Raw genomic sequence first — 19042 nt, 5'->3', positions numbered from 1 at the left:
CCTGCCCACACCCCAGACACGGCCCCGCCGGTGAATTTGTCTGCCCCCTTCCCAGCCACCTGGTCTGCGGCCACCCTAACAGCCATGCCTGGGGTCCCTCCTGCTACATGGTCTATGACCGCTGCCACGACCGTGCCGAGGTCCCATCGGTCGCAGCAGTCCCATCTCCAACCACTTCCCCCACTGCCCAATCCCCGGCAGCCATGCCTGGGGTCTCTCCTGCTACATGGTCTATGACCACTGCCACGACCGCGCCGAGGTCCCATCGGTCGCAGCAGTCCCATCCCCAACCACTTCCCCCACTGCCCAATCCCCAGCTGCCCTGCCTGTGCCAGCTGCGTTGGGCACTGTCGCTGTTGCTTTGCCTCTGCCGGGAACCGCTGACTCAGCCGCCATTTAACCACGTGCAAGCTATCCATGGTCTCGTCTGTTATCCCCCGGAAATACTCCTTCCTCTGGTGGTTCTGGCAGCAGACCACGCCTACGTCCCATCCTTGGAAGACCAAGCCTTGGCAGGATATCTTCCCCTTACCTCCCATCCTGCCCTGAGCTCTGTTCCCTTGGTAACCACAGCTCCAGTTGTTCAGGGAAACTCTCTCTCTCCAGAGGAATCACCTTATCGAAATGCTAGGAGCTCAGTTAAAAGACAGCCTATTACAGCATCCTGAGTGGGTCGCTGGAGGTGAGAGAGAGACAGTGAATCTTGTTTCTTGATGAGAAGGCTGGATTTATTGATATATAATATATAATACATTATTACTATACTAAATAGAATAAAGAGAGAAGTTTGCAGATGCTAGCTAAGCTAAGAATAGAAAGAAAGAATCCATAACAAAGTTGTGTCCAGGGACTCGGTCCCCAGCTTGTTCCTGTGATTGGCCTCCAATTATAAACATGGGAACATGAGCCAATCAAGGTGCCCCTGTTGCATTCCACAGCAGCTGATAATAATTGTTTACATTCTCTTCTGAGGCCTCTGCCTTCCAGAAGACGCAGAAATCTGAAAGAAAGGATTTCTGTGAAAAAACGTCTGCGACAACAGCCCTCTCCAATTTCTTTCTCAAAACATGGGAGAAAGGCTATAGAAGATAAAAAAGGAAAAGAGTTAGATGAAGGGATTTGTCTATTTCCATTAAGTGAGGTTCCCATGGTAGGGGGTGAAATGGGGTTTGTAAATGCCCCTTTGACTTCTTCTGAGGTCAGAAATTTTAAGAAATAAATCAAAGGGATTTTGGAGGATCCCATGGGCACAGCTGAACAATTAGACCAATTTTTAGGTCCAAACATTTATACTTGGGAAAAGATGCAGTCCATACTGAAAATAATATTTTCTCAGTACGAAAGGCAATTAATCAAAGCCGCTGGAATAAAGGCTTGGGAAAAAGATAATCCGCAGGAGCCCCCTGGAGAAGACAAAATGCCAACTGCACCTCCTGAGTGGGGTCAAAATAATGAGGAGGGGAGGAAACAAATGAATGACTATCATAATTTAATAATCAAGGGAATAAGAGAGGTAGCACTCAGAGGGCACAATGCTAAAAAAGTTTTTGAGGCACAGAAGGGGAAAGAAGAGAGTCGAACAGAATGGTTAGACAGACTTAGGAGAAATATGAAACAATATTCCGGGATAGACTCTGAAACTGATGTGGGAAAAGCTTTGTTAAGGGTTAACTTTGTTACTAATGCTTGGCCAGATATTACAAAAAAAAAAAAAAAAAAAAAAGAAAAAATTGAGGATTGGCATAATAGATCATTAGATGATTTATTAAAGGAAGCTCAGAAAGCTTATGTCCAGAGAGAGATGAAGAAAAGGCTAAACTTAAAGCACAACTTATGGTAGCCACCATGAGAGAACACAAATTCCAGAAAAATCAAAACCACACAGCCACTACTCCAAAATATGAAGGTGGTAGAGACAGGAGAAGAATAGCAACCCAATACAAACCAAGTCTCAGGAGCATTCCAGAAATGTCTGTTTTCACTGTAGGGGCAAAGGGAATTATAGGAAAAATTGTCCTAAGCAGGCAAAAGATCTGAAAATCTTTAAAGAGATGGGCACAGAGGAGGAAAAGGGAGGTCATAGCCTTTATTTTTTAGGGAAGCAATACCATCTGGAGCCTGTGATAACCTTAAAAGTGGGTCCCCAAGAAGAAGAATTGGAACTTGTGGTAGACACGGGCAGAAAGAATCTGCCTGTTAAATATTCCAAAAGGTTATAGTGTGAGCAAAGATACTGTAAAAGTAACAGGGGCAAAAGGAAAAAGTTTTACAGTTCCAGTTATTAAAGATGTAGTAATTGAGGGGGAAACTAAAATTTGGATGAGGAATGTCGTATTGGTCCCAGGGGCAGGTAGCAACTTATTGGGAAGAGACTTACAAGTGAAATTAGAAAGAGGGGTTATACTAGAAGATGGGAAAATGACAGCTAGAGTTTTGGAATTAGGCCAAGAGGAAAAAAAAATCAACAAGAAAGTTTGGGCTGGGGAAAGAAATAGGGGAGGATTAAATATTGACCCCATAAGGGTTACAACTGAGAGAGAAGATTGTCCCATACGTTTATGTCAGTACCCCATATCTTTATAAGGACGTGAAGGTTTGAAGCTAGTAATAAAAGAACTTATAAAACATGAGACATTAGAACTTTGTATGTCTCCCCATTGTGGGATCTCAGCACCTCAGGACTGATGTGCAGAGTGACCGAGACCACCCTTGGGGGGCTCGGGAGTCCTGGAATGTTGCCAGAAGTGTCTGGTGGCTGGACTTTGATCCTACACGGGAGACGACACCTGTATGAGGATGGGAAGATTTCACTGGGGTAAATGGTGAAGGGATAAGTTAATTAGAGTGAAACACAGGGTTTAAGATTTCTGTACAGGGGATCTAAAGAAGTAAGATGGAGGAATTGGGGCATGTCCTGTCCTTCTTCTTCTTCTTCTTGGCCTCCATCTTCTGTGGTGATGTTGGTACTTTGGGATTGGTTATTACTAAAAGTGCACTGGTTAATACGGGTAAAAGGTATTGGGGAAAATTGATAAATATTGTATACGTAATTTTGAGTATAAAGATAGGTGACCGCCCCGGGGGCTCTCAGTGTGCTCATGGCTGGCTTGCTGTGCAGACCTCTGTCAGGCTGAGAGAAAATCTTTTAGATAAACAACTAATAAACACTGAAGACCGAGAAAGAACCTGAAGCCTCTTCTCGTCCTTTGAAGCGCGGGCTGTCCAAGGCCACCCCGGGCCTTTCCAGGTCATTTAAACAGCCGAGAAACCGACACCTCATAATACCCCTATTCTCCCAGTAAAAAAGGCCAATAGAAACTATTTTTTTTTTTTGAGAAACCCATGTTAAAGTTAGAAAAGCTATTATATAACTTTTGAATTTTCTGGGGGAAAAAGGATTAAGGGTATCAACAGGGAAACTCTAATTTGTAGAACCAGAGGTAAAATATTTTAGACATTTAATAAAAGAGTAGCTGGAAACTCAACCACGAAGGAATTTTATCTCTTCCCCCTCCCTCTTCAAAGAGAGAAATCAGAAAACTATTCAGATTATTAGAATATTGCAGACTATGGATTGATGGGTACACATGAGTAATAAAATTTTTATATAGAAAATTAACTAAGGAAAATGATGTTAAATTAGAAGAGTTGAAGTTAAAACTAGCCTAAGTACCAGCTTTAAGCTTACCCTTGCTAGAAAAATCCTTTTCATTTGTATTCAAGTGTAGAAAATGGAGTAGCTCACAGAATTTTAATTCAGGAGTGGGGAGGAGTAAAGAGACTAGTAGCTTATTTATCAAAGATGTTAGACCCAGTAAGCCACAGCTGGCCAGTATCTATATCAGTTACTGCAATCCTAGTAAAAGAAAGTTGTAAGCTTATTTTTGGATGTAAACTAGTTGTGTGTACACTTCATACAGTCCGAGGTGCGTTGAATCAAAGAAAAGAGAAAAAGATAAGGAAAAGGAAAAGAAAAAGAAAGTAAGAAGACAAGAAAGAGAGAAGTTGAAGAAGGGGGGTGGTTAGCAGACTCTGGGATGTTGGAATGTGGAGTGATGATGTCTTGGTGCAGGAGGAAAACAAGAGTGGTGAATGCAGTTTCTCCATCAAGGGCAGGGAAGTGTCTTAAGACATGGGTTTTAGGAGGTTGTTTGATGCCGAACTAGGGTCCAGAAAAGGTTTAGCAGAACAGGCCCTCCTTGAAGAGAAAAGAGGATAAGTTGACTAAGGAAAAAAGAATGTCAGGAGCACCTGGGTACACCAAATTTGGGGTTGTCAAGGTTGGGAGGTGTTTGACCATTCTGTACGAGCAGTGGGGTCTCAGGGGCTGCAGCAGGGACTGATTCATGGAGGTGACCTGGTGGCAGTGCTGGGAGCAGACTACATAGGTTTGCTAGCCAGGAGCAGGCTGGCTCAGTGGCGGAACTGCCAGGGTGGCTCCCAGGCTATCGCAATCCTGAGTTCAGGATGGCAGTGTCAGCCCGGGCAAGTGGGTTGAGAGAGAGAGAGAAAGAGACAAAGAGGGACAGAGGGGGTGAAAGGGACCCAAGGCATTCCCCCAGGGTTCCCATGCCCATGGCTGTAAGTAAGGGGGTTTTTGGTTTTGTTTGCTGTTAAAAAGAAGAAGGTTTTTTTCTGAAAAATTGGTCTGTAAGGCTAAAATAATTAAATGTTGCCCCAAAAGTAAAAAGCAGTAGATGTGATTCATCTTGTGTTGAAATTGGCCTGGCCTTTCTTGTTTAATTAATTGTAGCTGACAGAAAGAAGAATTTGCCTCTGCAGCTATTAGCACAGCTGGATACAAGAAGAAGAGGTGGCTGTGGAGAAAGCTTTTCGCTAAACCCAGAAAGTTTTGAAGAAAGCTAATGGTAAAAGTTAATGCAGTATTGTCTTTCCTTTATCACTATGCTATTAAGAAGTCCTTTCCAGGTACTACTGAAACAGCAATCCAAACCAGGGAAAGAGGGTGAATTCATGCCAGCAAAATCAAAGGACTTGTGAAGGAACCTGAGGAATGGACTATCACACCTAAACCGGGTGAGACCAAATTGATTTTCAAACGGGGACTGGGTGGTAATGGTTTGGGAAGACCTGAAATGATCCAAGGAATGTACAAAGAATTACACCTAATTAAGAAATAAGGCAAAGCTTGCATCACTGGTTTCAAGCACTGCCTGAATAAAACATCTCCTTGGGGAGAAATACTTCAGACAGAAGGACCAGGACTGTTTTGGTCAAAGAGTTCTTATATTCTGACCTTAGCACGTGAATTGTACAGGGGAGAGGAGGAATTACCATTTCCATCAGTGCCATACTGTATACTTTATATGACTCATCCCAATACTGGACATGCCAGCTGGGTTATAAGTAAAGGTTTGAATTGTGGGAATAATTACTATTGTAGTTTACAAAATTTATGCTCTCTGTGGATAGGAATTATTAGTGCCTGTTGAATGGGAGATACCTGAGGAACAGTGGGAAACTACAGTTAAGGGGTGTCAAAAACTATTTGCCTGGAAATTAGCTAAGATAAAGTGACAAGGAAATAGAGGGCTAGACCAGATTGGCCTCTATATTCACCACCAAGAAGATCAAATCCACCTACTGTGGGTTGCAACCTCACAGGCATGGGAGGTGGGAGTATAAGCCATACTGGACCTCTGTTATTCCTGTTTCTGGCACTCATTTGTTGTCTTTTCCCTTTCGGGATACCAGCAAGATCATGTCACAAATGCTACAGAAAGCATCACATGGAAAGAAATCAAAGTTCCTCTTTTATTACACATACCCATGTCAACAGCCACTGTTATAACCCATCCAAATTAAGAACCTGAAGGCAAAACTGAGAAAATCATTGGATTGCAAGAAACTTATGAAAAAGTGGTAATAGACGGGGAATTGAATGTCCAAAAGGAGAGAGATGGATTTGTTTTACATTTAATCTTAAAGATACAGTTCAGGGTTTGGTAAAAAAAACAACTAGTAAACAAAAAAGTAAAACCAATTCAGCAATCTAACTCTGTACTGACCCCAAATATGTTGAATCGTATTACAAGACTCCAAGCAGTTAGAGAAATGATAACAAATAAAGCTGCTCAGGCACTGGAATTAATATTGAATCAGCAAAGCCAAACAAAAAACTTTAGTGTATCAGAATAGGTTGGCTATGGACTATTTATTGGCTAACGAAGGGGGTGTTTGTGGAAAGTTTAATGTATCAGAGTGTTGAAAATTGATGACCACAGAAAAGTCATTCTAGAAGAAGCAAAAGAAATCAAAGAAAAAAAAAATTTAAAAAAATCCAGGTACCAGTCCAATAATTAGGAAACAATAATAAAACCTACCTGGTAGGGTAATGTATTAGAAGAAATTAAGATTTTTCCTTTTATGTGTTACAACTGTTTTGATATTTCTTCCTTGTCTAATCCCCTGTTTTATTTTGCCACCATAGTCCAGAAGATGCAAGTAGACAAGAAATATTGCTCAAGCCAAATGATTTACAAAGAATAAGAGGAGGGATTGTGAAAAATGCGTATTTTATTATTGGCTTTTTTCAAATATTAAAATGAATATTATATGTGTTATATTAGAAAGGTATGCTGTATTAATTTCATTTAAGTAGTGTGTTAAATATAGTTTAGGTTATAACATAATGTTAAAATAGGTAATATGTATGTGAGATACGTTTTTTAAACAAAGGACTTGTACTGAGATAGCAGCTACAGGACACCTAAATCTTTCAGAGAAGAAGAATTTACTGCTCTCTTATCAGAAGAAACTAATTTCTTCCCGCCTTGCTCAGGTCCGAAGACGCCATTAGGATTAAGAGGAAGAAGCTGACACTGACCAGACTGAATCCTTACTGTGAATGGAATTTATGCATCATGCATGAGGTGTATGAATTTGCGACAGGCTATTGCTTTTAAGGGTTAATCCACTGTAGAGGTGTGTCCTTTTTTGGGCTTGTTTTGCCCAGAAAGAGGTACCCGTGTTTTGCGGAGAAAAGAAGAGAACTTCACAATTTTGTAAAAGTTGTAAAGCTGGTATGTTTGTTTATTGCAGCGCTGGACACATGTGGAGATTTCTCTCCCTAAAAGGGCATGCATGCATCTGAGAACCTCAGATCTCCTTTTATCTCTGCTCCTAAATACATATGCATACAGTTTCACAATAGGTTCATACATATTCATTCTTTTGGACTCCACTTGACATTTATCGCCAGTTCCTGTTCATCAAAAAGAATTCCTGGGTCAGGGCGGCCTGCCCTTGCAGTCGCTTCTGTTCTGTTTTTTTTTTTTGTTTCCCGGATTATCTCTGTCTTGCAGTTTTCCCTTCAGCTTTGGCCTTACAGACTTTTCACCCTTCCTAGACATTTCACCTAATTCAAAATGGATTTTTACTCTGGGGGATTTTTCACTCTTTCTCATTCCCCCCTTTCCTAGAAAATAAGTAAATTCTTTTACTTAATGCAAACCCTTATGACAATAAGTGTCTCTTAATGCTTTACCATGTACGTTTGATAAAGAGGTTAATACAGCTATTCGTTGTAGTATTCTCCAATTCCAAATTAGCAATATAATAGATGATCCTAAGCTTATCCCAACTAATATTAACAAAACTACAATGGGATGACACAACTTATTAAAGATTCCATTTGCAGTCGGTGACCACCCAAAGATCACATCCCACCAGTGATGATCCACATTTTGTTTTATTCTTTGTAGAACTCTGGTTATTTCTTTTGTATCATGTTGGACAGTAATTAAGGTTTTCTTTCCACTTTCTTGGATTTCCTTTAAGATCTCCAGTAGGTCTTGGTGCTTAATTTACTAGCGTAAGGTCCATCCCAATAGGGGTAGGTGATAGTCCGTGATACACTGTATAATTGGTTTTAACCAGCTGGTGGATGTCACTGGGGCCAAGTACGAAAAATCACACCCGATAGACTTAAAAAAATTACAAATACAGAAATGGGAATGATATCTACTAGACAGAATAACATCATTGCTATCAATTTTTACAGCAGCACAGGCAGTCCTCAGGCATACACACCCTTTTTCAGTATATACGAGCACAGTTTTCGGGTCAGTGATGGGATGAACTTTGAAATGACAAATACTCTGTTCAGTGTCTAAACACACATCCTGGGCATTAATAGTATTGCTGTCACAAATGAATCCCATCTGTTCTCTGGTAATGCAGGATTCTAAGTTTACTGTTTGCCACTTTTCATTCATCTTTTCGTGCCCACACTCCATGTTCTGAAGGGTAGAGTATTGCTTTTTCATGGTTTAATCCTAGGGCAATGATGGGATGGATAACATAAACAGTGGCATTACGTATGGTAAGCACAAAGGCAGTGGCCACATTAGAAGCAGGATCATAGGTGAAATTCACCATAGTCCACCAGGATTGAAACTTCTTTTCAAAATCTGTTGCATTATCCCACACAATCTTCTGAATTTCAGCTGGAAAATTACCTTCACCCCCTTCCTGTATGATCAGAGCTGCTGTTGCCTGCATCCATAACTGTGCTTGTATACAACTGAAAGCTAAAGACACATTATCTTGAACTGTACTAAGTGCTTCTACTACTAACTTGTAGTCTTGGTCCCCGGCCGTTTCCCACTTTGGCAGTACTTTTGAAATCTGACACTGGCTAGTTCCTAATGCCAATAGAGATGACTGTAAAGGCTGCTTCAATTTTGTTAGGCCACCTGCTGCTTGATTGGGGCGGTATAGATTGTGAAGTTCCTAATCTATGCCCAGGTGGCTACTAATCTGTTGCACTGCTCTGGAAATGAAATATGATTCTCTATCTGAGGATATTGTGGCTGGAACTCTGAAGCATGGCATGATTTCTTGTAATAATAATCTGGTCACCTCTTGAGCTCTGACAGTTCTGGTGGGGAATGTTTCTGGCCACCCTGAAAATTTATCTATCAATACCAGTAAATACTGATACCCCCCTTTCCTTGGGAGTTCTGAAAAGTTAAATTGCCACTGCTGTACAGGCCCATGGCCTCTCCCAGGCTTACCGAGTTTTGGTCTGGGGGTATTTTTGGGGTTAGTCTGGAGGCAAGGATCACATTGTCAGCTTACCTGAGTGATAGTGGCATATAAATTCCTGACAACGATTCTTTCAATCAGATGTATGTTCTAGAAAGCCTGTGGAAATTACTACTTCAAAGTCAACACTTCATTTCAATGCACTCTATATCACTGGCAGCCTTGGTCATTTTGGGAAAGGACCCACACTATAAAAAGCTTTCAAGTAGTTAGGCCCTAATGTTTTTTCTAGTGCTCTTCTTTCACTAGTAACCATGAAAATGGGAAGGGATTACTAGCTTTCTTTCAATGGTAGCCCACCCCTTGTAGTTGTATGTCTCTTTTGATTAGTATTATTGTATTCTGGCTTACCTTCGAGGAAAATCTGTCCATAATTACCTCACCCTTTGCTGCTTTCTTTGCATCTCCATCCGTCAGCTCATTTCTTTCCTCCAATTTTAATCTTACTCTCTGGTGTGCCTTAATATGCTTTTTCAGGTAGCTGAACTGCTTCCAGCAGCCGGATTGTCTCTTCTTCCCTTGTGGGGTTAGCAGTCCCCTCTCCTTCCAGATGGCTCCATGTGCATGCACGACTCTGAATGCCTTTTGCTGTTTCTAAGGCATGGGTCAATGCATTTATCTCAGCCTTCTGTGCAGAGGCACCTGTTGGTAAGGGTCCAGACTCTATTACCTCTCTACAGGTAGTCACTGTGTACTTAGCATGTTGCTTGCTGCTAGCAATGTAGCTGCTCCTATCAATGAACCAGGTCTCTGCATCGTTCAAAGGAGTGTCCTTTAAGTCTGGGCGGCTGGAGTAGGGAGCTTCAATAGTTTCTAGGCAGTCATGGTGTACTGCTTCTCCTTGATTCCTCTTAGAAAAGAAGCTGGGTTGACAATATTAGTCACCACTATCTCTACATCATCTTGCTCTACCGTGATGGCCTGGTATTTCAGCAACCTCTGTGGTGAAAGCCAGTGGCCACCCTTTACTTCCAGTACTGCGGACACTGTGTGGGACACTAGCACAGTCATTTTTGTTCTAGGGTAGACTTGGGTGCCTCTTGAATATTCAGAACAGCTGCTGCTACAACTCTGAGGCAACCTGGCCATCCTGTGGCTGTTGCATCTAGTTGCTTAAAGAAGTAAGCAACTGCCCTTTGGTATGGATCCAAGTCCTGAGCCAGTATTCCCTGGGCAATTCCTTGCATGGAAAAATAGAAAGAATGGTTTACTTACATCTGGAAGTCTCAAAGCTGGAGCTGACATGAGGGCACTCTTTAGCTGGTGAAAGGCCTGTGTGGCTTCCCTTGCCCTCTGGAGATCTCTGTTTCCATTGGCAATAAGAGCATAGAGGGGTGTGACGAGCAGTCCATCCTTAAGTCCGCTGCTCAGCACTCACTTTTTACCCCAGGTAGATTACTTTCTGTTTCACTACCTATGCCCTTTTCTTTGATACTCTGTATCCTTGGAGTCCTAGGAAATTCAAAAGGCTTACCATCTAGGCCACACACGTACTGCAACAGCCCCCCTTATTGTGGAGCTTCCCAGGACTCTGGATCGTTGCAAGTTGTTCTCCAATCTGAGTGGGGGAATTTTTGAAGCCTTCAGGCACATGGAGCATTTGAGCTGTGTTCTAGGACTTTCTCATTTGAATGCAAATATTTTCTGGCTGGCTTTGTGGATAGGGAGGCAAAAGAAGGCATGTCTCTCAGGTCTAAAACAGTAAACCAGGTTAGCTCAGGTGTTAAACAAGTTAGTAAAGTATATGGATTTGCTACCACAGGGTATAAATATGTGTTATCTTATTGACAGCCCTCAATCCAGTACTATCAATTATTGGGCTGATTCCTTCCCTATCTTCCTTTTGAGGGTACTCCTCAATTCTCAGTGGTTGTGTTCTTTCTTTAAGCTTGATTAATATGGGGGGGCATTTTTCACCCTCCCTGGTACAGCAGAGGCCCATACCCTTGAAAACACTTACTTACTTATTCTAATATCTCTTTACTAATGTCTTTCTTAATTTCAATGGCTGTTAATGTTAAGCCTAACATCTTTATATCATTTGCCTCCAGAGCAACGTTTCTCAATTGAGAATGTTTAGCGAATTGAGCGAATTGTACAAAGACTTCTAAGTTCACATAGTACACATGTTACTTTAAAGGTTTGCAAAAGTATGCCTTCTCAGACTGGCCCATTGTTCCCCACACTACAACATTAACATTCTCCACAGGTACTAAAGCTTTATTTAAAACTGAATATATGGCCCTTGTGTCGACTAAAATTTTACCCTTTTCTTTCTTCTGATCTCACTGCCTCTCGTAGAGGGGTCTGTTACATCTTAGTTCTGGATGAAATTGAACTGCCAGGAGGGGATGGGTTCGAGTGGGTATACTTTTGGGGCCTAAGTCTTCTTTCCTTTTGGGGAGGTCATCTTTATCCTTCCTCCATTACCTTAGGAGGTGCCTTTAACAAATCATATGTACTCATTTTGCGAACTGTAATCGCTTTGCGTTTCAGCATGATAATCTTTGTTTGACTTCATACATTGCTATCTTATGCTGCATGCTGAACAACACGTTTGATTTGCTTTCTCTTTGCCTTGTTTTCCTTTTCAAGGGCCAAGACCAGAGGGCGGTCTGATCCCACAGTCCCTTTGCCATTCTGGGTGATTTCTTAAAACAAAAAGATATATCAGCATACAAAACCCCCATCCCATTTACCTTCCTCTTTTAAAACAGTATTAACTACAATGAAGTATTATAAATCTTTTTATTTTCTGAGCTGCTCCTACTGGCAGCCTTCTCCCAGTGAGCCCCTCCTAAAAGGGGCTAATTTAGGAACCTCTTTGCTCTGGTCAGTTCTCATTATGCCTTTCTCCTTGCCCTATCTCACCTCCACCAAAACTTCTCTTTACAAAGTTTCACAGTAGTTTCTTAGTCTTCTTCCCACACTCACACACACAGCTCCAGGTGGCAGGTATCAGATGTGATTTCCCACACACGAGCTTTAAGATCTTAGGTTCTGAATCAGCTTGATCAGAAAACTTTAATTTACACTCGGGGCATGTGCCCTGATGCTTATTAGAACAGTAATACCAGCGTCTCTCACAAACTCTGCACTGCAATAATACTAATGCAGCATGGCAGCCTCTTGATGCACCAAAGTCCTTCAGGAATTGCCTGCAGAGGCAGGGTATTCTGTTAATTACAGAGAACTCTAAATCTCCTGCAGCAGGCTGTTCCCAGTCCAGACTTACTATAGTACCAGCTGAAGTCTCATAAACTCATTCATCTCTTCTAAACTCTGTTTCACAAAATATCAGTCTTTTCTAGTTCTCTTCTTGCACAATCTAAATAAGCACTGTGTCTACTTACACTCGTTTTACTGCCTTGCAAAAAGGCTGTGCTTGTCACAGCAGAAACTCTGATATGCCCACAGACATAGACACACACACACACACCTTTATCTCAAATTCACTAGAGCCAAGGCTTGAATTGCTGTGTGGGGGAGAATTCTTGGAATTCCTTTAATTCGCTTTATCGTAGTTAAGCATAAATCATCATACCATAGTTCTTCTGTGTAAAATGCTACTCTTATTGCAAACAAAATCTTAAATTCTCCACAAACACCACTATACAATACGAGAATCAAATTACCACAATGCAGTGGAAGAAAATCACCACAAAAAGTCACTGGGAAAGGGCATATCTCTCAAAGTGCCTACTTTTCTCAACACAACACAGCATACCATAATTCAGCATTTACTCACATCAGTTTTCCCTGGACATAATCAAAATAACAGCACACAGTAAAATTCTAGAGATCAAGTCCAAACATCCAGGGCAATGGAACTCTCTGAGCTTGTACTTACGGTTACAATGTACCTAATCTACACAAATCACTACATTTAAACACAATAAATACCGTCACTGACGTTCCTTCACTCGTTCCACTTCTCTGGGGGCACTCCCTGCCCCCACAGCCTGCTGCAGCTGGCACCTCAGGCCTCACTCGGCTGCTTCAAACATGGGTAGTACTCACGGCCCTCCACGCCATGGGTGAACTCACTTGTTTGCTTTCTCTTTCATATACCACACACTCGCATGATTACAGACGCATTAACATTAACCACACAATGCTTTAACCATACAATGATACTGTGTCTGACACACACACGCACATAGAGATTCACTCGACCCACCCCCAGGGTCACTAGCGGTCTGCCAATGAACCCCTGTCTCTAATCCAGCTGCTCCATCAGGGTCACTCAGACGTTTTTGAGTCATTTACTCCCTAGCTCTCTTTTCCCCCGGGGGCCCCTCAGTACATACCGTATCCTCCTCGGCAGGCCAGCAGGTCCTTGTCTGTCCTTGCAGGAGGCAAGCTGAGACGAGCTGAGCCCCTCCAGGAAAAAAAATCCTAGAGCGCGCCTTGGAGGTCCGTCTATCCCCTCTGCCCCTGCGGGGACAGAGAACCTCTGGCTGGCTCGCCATAATGTTTTGCTGGGAAAAGAAGAGAACTCCACAACTTTGTAAAAGTTGTAAAGCTGGTATGTTTGTTTATTGCAGCGCTGGACGCATGTGGAGATTTCTCTCCCTAAAAGGGTATGCGTACCTCTGAGAACTTCAGATCTCCTTTTATCTCCCCTCTCAAATACATATGCATAGAGTTTCACAATAGGTTCATACATATTCATGCTTATGGACTCCGCGTGACATTTATCGCCAGTTCCTCTTTATCAAAAAGAATTCCTGGGTCAGGGCGGCCTGCCCTTGCAGTCCTTTCTGGGTTTTTTTTTGTTTCCTTGATTATCTCTGTCCTGCAGTTTTCCCTTCAGCTTTGGCCTTACAGACTTTTCACCCTTCCTAGACATTTCACCTAATTCAAAATGGATTTTTACTCTGGGAGATTTTTCACTCTGTCTCACCCGGACTGTCCGTAACTCTTTGTTTTTTATTGCCTCGTACTGTCGTAATCATAATTGTTCAAATTTTTATTACTCTAATTATTTTACTATTTTTATAACCATTTTATTATTATTAAACTTTTAGAATTTTAAAACAAGTAATTGGTGTTTTTCACAAAAGATAAGTTTTCTTACCAAAGACAAATAGAAAAGAGAGGAGAGGGGGGAAAGAGAGACGGAGGGAGAAACAGAAGACAGGAACAGCTTTACCACTAGGACCCCAGGTGCCCTGTTGGTGTCAGCTTGGCAGATGGGGTGAGTGCTGCAAGCTGTGGTGAGCCTGCACTGCTCTTGTGACCAGCTGGTCGCTATTCCCTAGCAGCAGGAGGCAGCCTGCCTCTGGTGTCGGTGATTGACAGCTGCAGGCTAGCTGCTGTAGGCTGTTGCCGGGCAACATGGGAAACATGGCGGCAGCAATGGCTGTGGGGTGGGTGCAGGCAGGGTGCAGGCAGCAGCTGTTCCACTGGGGAAACAGCGGAGCACTAGGTTGTCGTGATGATGAACTGCCTCAGGGAAGCAGCAAAGCAGTGCAGATCGACAGGTGTGGAGAGGGAAGCAGGACTGCAGGGAGGAAAAGGCAGGGGGGAGGGGGGCCAAGCTGGAAAAATGCCCCCAGTTGTGGTGGAGTTAACTGCTTTTATGTGCTATGGCTCCTCCCATAGCCTGATTTCCTGGGCATTTTTTCCCAGGCATCCAGGAGTCTGTCCCCCTGGCAAAGGGGGAGGGGGTCACTCACAGCCCATTCCCAAAAGCATTCTCTCCCCTGATTGGCTGCCAGGTGAGGTCTCCCCTTAACATATGATACCTGTTAAGGCTCCCAGCACATGCACAGTCCCTATAGTAATTTTTCACCTCATGTATAACATATGTTGAGGCACAAATAAAAATTGTGAGAAACAACCACTCACTTTTAAAATTTTAAAGGTTTATTAAACCTTAACAAAAATACGACAAAAGGACTAAACAAGGAAAAATTGCAGCACTGAGAGCTCCCCCGCCCCCCGTGACTACCAGCCACGTGGCTCATCTTCAAAATGGATGCTCCCCCTTTTATATCTCTAGCCCCTCCTAGAGTCCTGTCAGTCAACACCTTCCTTGCTGTCCAGTGGTGGAGTTCACTTTCTTCTACCTTGATTGGAGGTCAGGTATTACTATAGTAACAAGTCAACCCTCACAAATGCCCTGACTACCAAGGTGATCCCATGATAACAGTGGGGGGGAGGACATATTACAGTAACATGCATATACATCTACAAAACTTCTCTTAACATACATATAATGTTCACCCCTTAGTTTTGAGAGCAAACCATCTCATTACTCATCTATAAGAAAAATCAAATCGGTCCCTCTCAGCATGGTGTTGCATGCACAGCACTCACCCTTCTGTCTTTTTGAGGCAACAGGTGTTTGGAGTTGTTTTGCAGCTTCTTGTGAAATTGGGTGAAATCTAGTTTTTCAGACTGCAAGTCCCATGTCGTACCACTAGGAAAGAAAAACGGGAAAAAACAAAGAAAGAAAGTTCACTACTAACTAAACACCACTGAGCTGGAGAGGGCACATAGGAGCCTACAGGCAAGGAAAGCTGGTATTTCACAAATCACCACTCCCTGCTGCAGAACGCATGGATGGAGGCCTCCAATCTTCATACTTCTGTTCCTACTTCTGTCTCCTTTCTTTTAATTCTTTTCTCTTTTTTTTTTGTTTTTGAGATACTGAGCTCCTGTTGCTTGATCTAAACCCCTAGTTTTGTAAAATGATGTAGCGTGATCCAGCACGCACCTTGCAAGCTATACTTGCTCTCTATATAAAGGGGGTATTGCAACAGGTAGTGGTCTGGTCCATGCAATGGAGATATTCTCTCTGGTCCTGCACAACCTGCTCCAATGGCCTGGAGGAAGTTCCAGGTGGGAACTCAACCCCCACAGATTCTTGCAGTGCTCCAGGCACAGAGAGATATGCATAAAACTGGACAGAAAACATATCTCACTTCTTTCTCCATGTTGAAGCATGAAGAGCTCTTTCCAGTAGCTGCAAAGCCAACACATAATCACACCTCCATTTAATAGAAGTGTAAAAACCTGGAGCAGTAGCTCAAAACTGCCTCAAGTCTTGCCTGTGCAGCTCTTGGATGATTACAAGTAATTTAATCAGTATCACTTTCAGATGTTTGGACTGCAAATCCATTCAGAAGCTTCTCCAAAGCACATAGGACACTTTAAGTAGACTGACTGTGCTTAGTGCTGCAGGTTAAATTGGGATGGAGGGGAGGAGGAGCAGTGATGCAAGTACTGGCAGGGTATTCACTGGTGCTTGGGTACTAGCAGGGTGGATATGCAGGCAAAGGCTGAGATGCCACAGTCCATCTCTCACTTAAAGCATTTAAAAACTGACTTACCTGAAGGAGTCAAAGGTGTTGGCAGCCCAGATGTCCGTGCCCAGCATGTCAAGGGAGCTCTCCTTGTTGCCATTCTAGGAGGGAGGGAAAGGCAGTTACTGGACAGAAGGCACAAAGCACTATCCCAACCACAACACTGACTGGCACAGCCTCTCCCACTGCCAGCTGCTTAAGTGTTCCAGCTCTGCATGTGGGCTCCTCCGCTCCTATATGAATCCATGCTCACTGCAACGCAGAGTCCCCTTGCCCACTGCAAAAGTGCACCAATGAAAGCAAGAAGTGAGAGTTACAGCCTTGAGGACACAAAGCTGCGGACAACATGGAGCAGATAATTTATAGACTCAGCTCTGACTTCTGCCCCTCTATCCATAACCTTCAAACCCACTAAGGTCCAATGGGTGCAGTGCCATTCCAGTCATAAAGACACAGCTTCAGAGTCACAGAGCCATTGAGGTGGGAAGGAACCTCTGAAGCTCATTTTATCCAACCCTCTTGCTCAATCAGGATCATCTAATATAGAATAGTTTGGGTTGGAAGGGACCTTTAAAGGTCACCTAGTCAAATCAGGTGCCTAAGACGACATCCATATGGATTTTGAATATCTCTAAGGATGGAGATAGTCTTTCCCAGCAGCTATCAGAGCCTGTTGTCGCCAAAAAAGATGGGGAAAGTCATCCTATTTCTTCAAGGAGTCATGGTGTCATGACTTCTTGCTCTAAAACCAGGCAGGGAACATTGGAACCATGCACTGTGCCACCTCTGCCATGCACACTAGGGTAATATATGGTAGGGATAATTCATGCTATTAATGTATGGTATAAAAATATTGTGAAATCCAAACCATGTCTTTTGGCCACCCTGGCCGGGAGCAGCTGTCTTATTCAGATTCAACTAGTTCCCGGACACAAGTTAAGATAACAATCGACACCTTAATGTAAGAATAGAAGCTTCCAGGATGATGATTGTCGGTTTCCCGAGTTGTTGGGAGCCACCCGAAAGCGATTATCGCCTTGCCGATTGCATCTATCAAGATAGTCAGCAACACCACCCTGATACATCTGAATGCACAGCTCCTCCGGAGCCAATTGACACCAATGGCACACCTGGACGAGGCTTTTGTCCACCTCTGCACATGGAAAGCAACAGCGATGCATGTGAAGAGACACAAAGGAAATTTGGTCATCTTTGCCTTGGGCAGAATAAACTGTATAAAACCTCGCTGCGCGAAGCTGCGAGCGTGAACTGGGGCGACTCTGACACTTGGGAGGTCAGATCTGCGTTCACCCGGCACCGATCCCAGGCTTGACGCTCTTTGGCTGTGGTGGTTTCGAAGACCGAACTTCAGTCTTGCAGACAAATTAATAAATCTTTTCAAAATTTTTGATAATTTTGGCTCACGATTTGATCATTTATAACACTAGCAAATGGGTTCACATGGTTATTCTGGTACACATTCTACCAACACTAAGGTGAAGACCTTACACTCATCCTTCAAGGCCTCTTTACAGTCATCAGCCCTCACATATCCTCCCTGCAGAAAGAGGGCTGCCCTCTCTACCCTTTACAGGGGAAGAAGTAAAGCGGATCAGATTTTACAATTCAAGACCATTCAAGAAATCAAACAACTCAGACTTAAATAGGATAGAAAAGTAAATGCATCACAAATAGGGAATCCCATATTACCAATTCCCCCCCTCCCATTTCTTATGTATTTTCAGATTATTTATCTTGAACATATTCAGGTTATTGAAGTACTTCAGCACAAATAGTCCCACTCTGGTGAAACATGCTGGAGAAGGTGGCTTCCATATACTCCCCATTGTATAATTTATATAATTTTAAAATATTATTACTAATAACCAAGGTACTAAAAACTCAAAAATGCGACTGTTTCTTAATGAAGTCCCAGACCTCAATCTGCCTATAAAGTGAGGAATCTTTTCCCAATGAGCAGGATGCACATCTTCAGTGCACATCACAGATAGTTTCACTTCACAGCCATTCCCAGTACAATCAATTTAGACACCAGATACTCCAAACAAAGCCATATTGCTCCCCTTTTTTTGGTCTCCTCGAAGGGGTTTATGGACTATGACTTTAACCTCCAGGGATCTGCAGGTTAACATGTCTTCATCAAGAAACAAAGCATGAGAAATATATGAAATTCTCATGATCGATGATGGAAAGCAATCTTTTTATTTCAGGCAAATATGATTTTCTCCCACCAAGAAGATAAATTAGTTTTCTAAATCCATAGAAACATCCTCATGCAGTAGAATGAAAATACACATGGGCAGGTCTTCTTAGCCATCCTGCAGACAAATCCATTTCTCTTTCCACTTCATAGAATCATAGAATTATTAAGGTTAGAAAAGGCCTCTAAGATCATTGAATCCAACCATTAACCCAGCACTGCTAAGTCCACCACTAAACCATGCCCCTAAATGTTTCCTATGGATATGGAATATTTGAAGTTACAATGAGGCTGAAATAAAAAAAGCCTGATAAACAATACTGGCAAACCATTAACAACAGATGAGGAGAAGACTGAGGTACTCAACAACTTTTTTGCCTGTGCTGGTTTGACCAGGAAGTGGGAATTCTGGGATGCTGTGGTCAAACCAATGGGTGCT

At 42.7% G+C, this 19042-nt stretch overlaps 1 protein-coding gene across 2 annotated transcripts in view; it reads right to left on the bottom strand.

The window, feature by feature from the left end:
• LOC132086181 (CBP80/20-dependent translation initiation factor-like) overlaps window positions 1–19042 on the bottom strand; it is a 484412-nt gene that overhangs the window by 373547 nt on the left and 91823 nt on the right. For both annotated transcript variants that reach the window (XM_059491652.1, XM_059491654.1), the window contains exons 4-6: window positions 16410–16483; window positions 15394–15496; window positions 15301–15302 (exon numbers count right to left, since the gene is read on the bottom strand). In XM_059491652.1, the coding sequence (XP_059347635.1) occupies window positions 15301–15302; window positions 15394–15496; window positions 16410–16483 (179 nt within the window). The remainder of the gene's footprint in view (window positions 1–15300; window positions 15303–15393; window positions 15497–16409; window positions 16484–19042) is intronic.

Source organism: Ammospiza nelsoni, chromosome W, assembly GCF_027579445.1.
Source record: "Ammospiza nelsoni isolate bAmmNel1 chromosome W, bAmmNel1.pri, whole genome shotgun sequence".
Classification (NCBI taxonomy): domain Eukaryota; kingdom Metazoa; phylum Chordata; class Aves; order Passeriformes; family Passerellidae; genus Ammospiza; species Ammospiza nelsoni.
The sequence above is the reverse complement of the archived record's forward strand: the minus strand, read 5'-3'. Positions and strand labels throughout refer to the sequence as shown.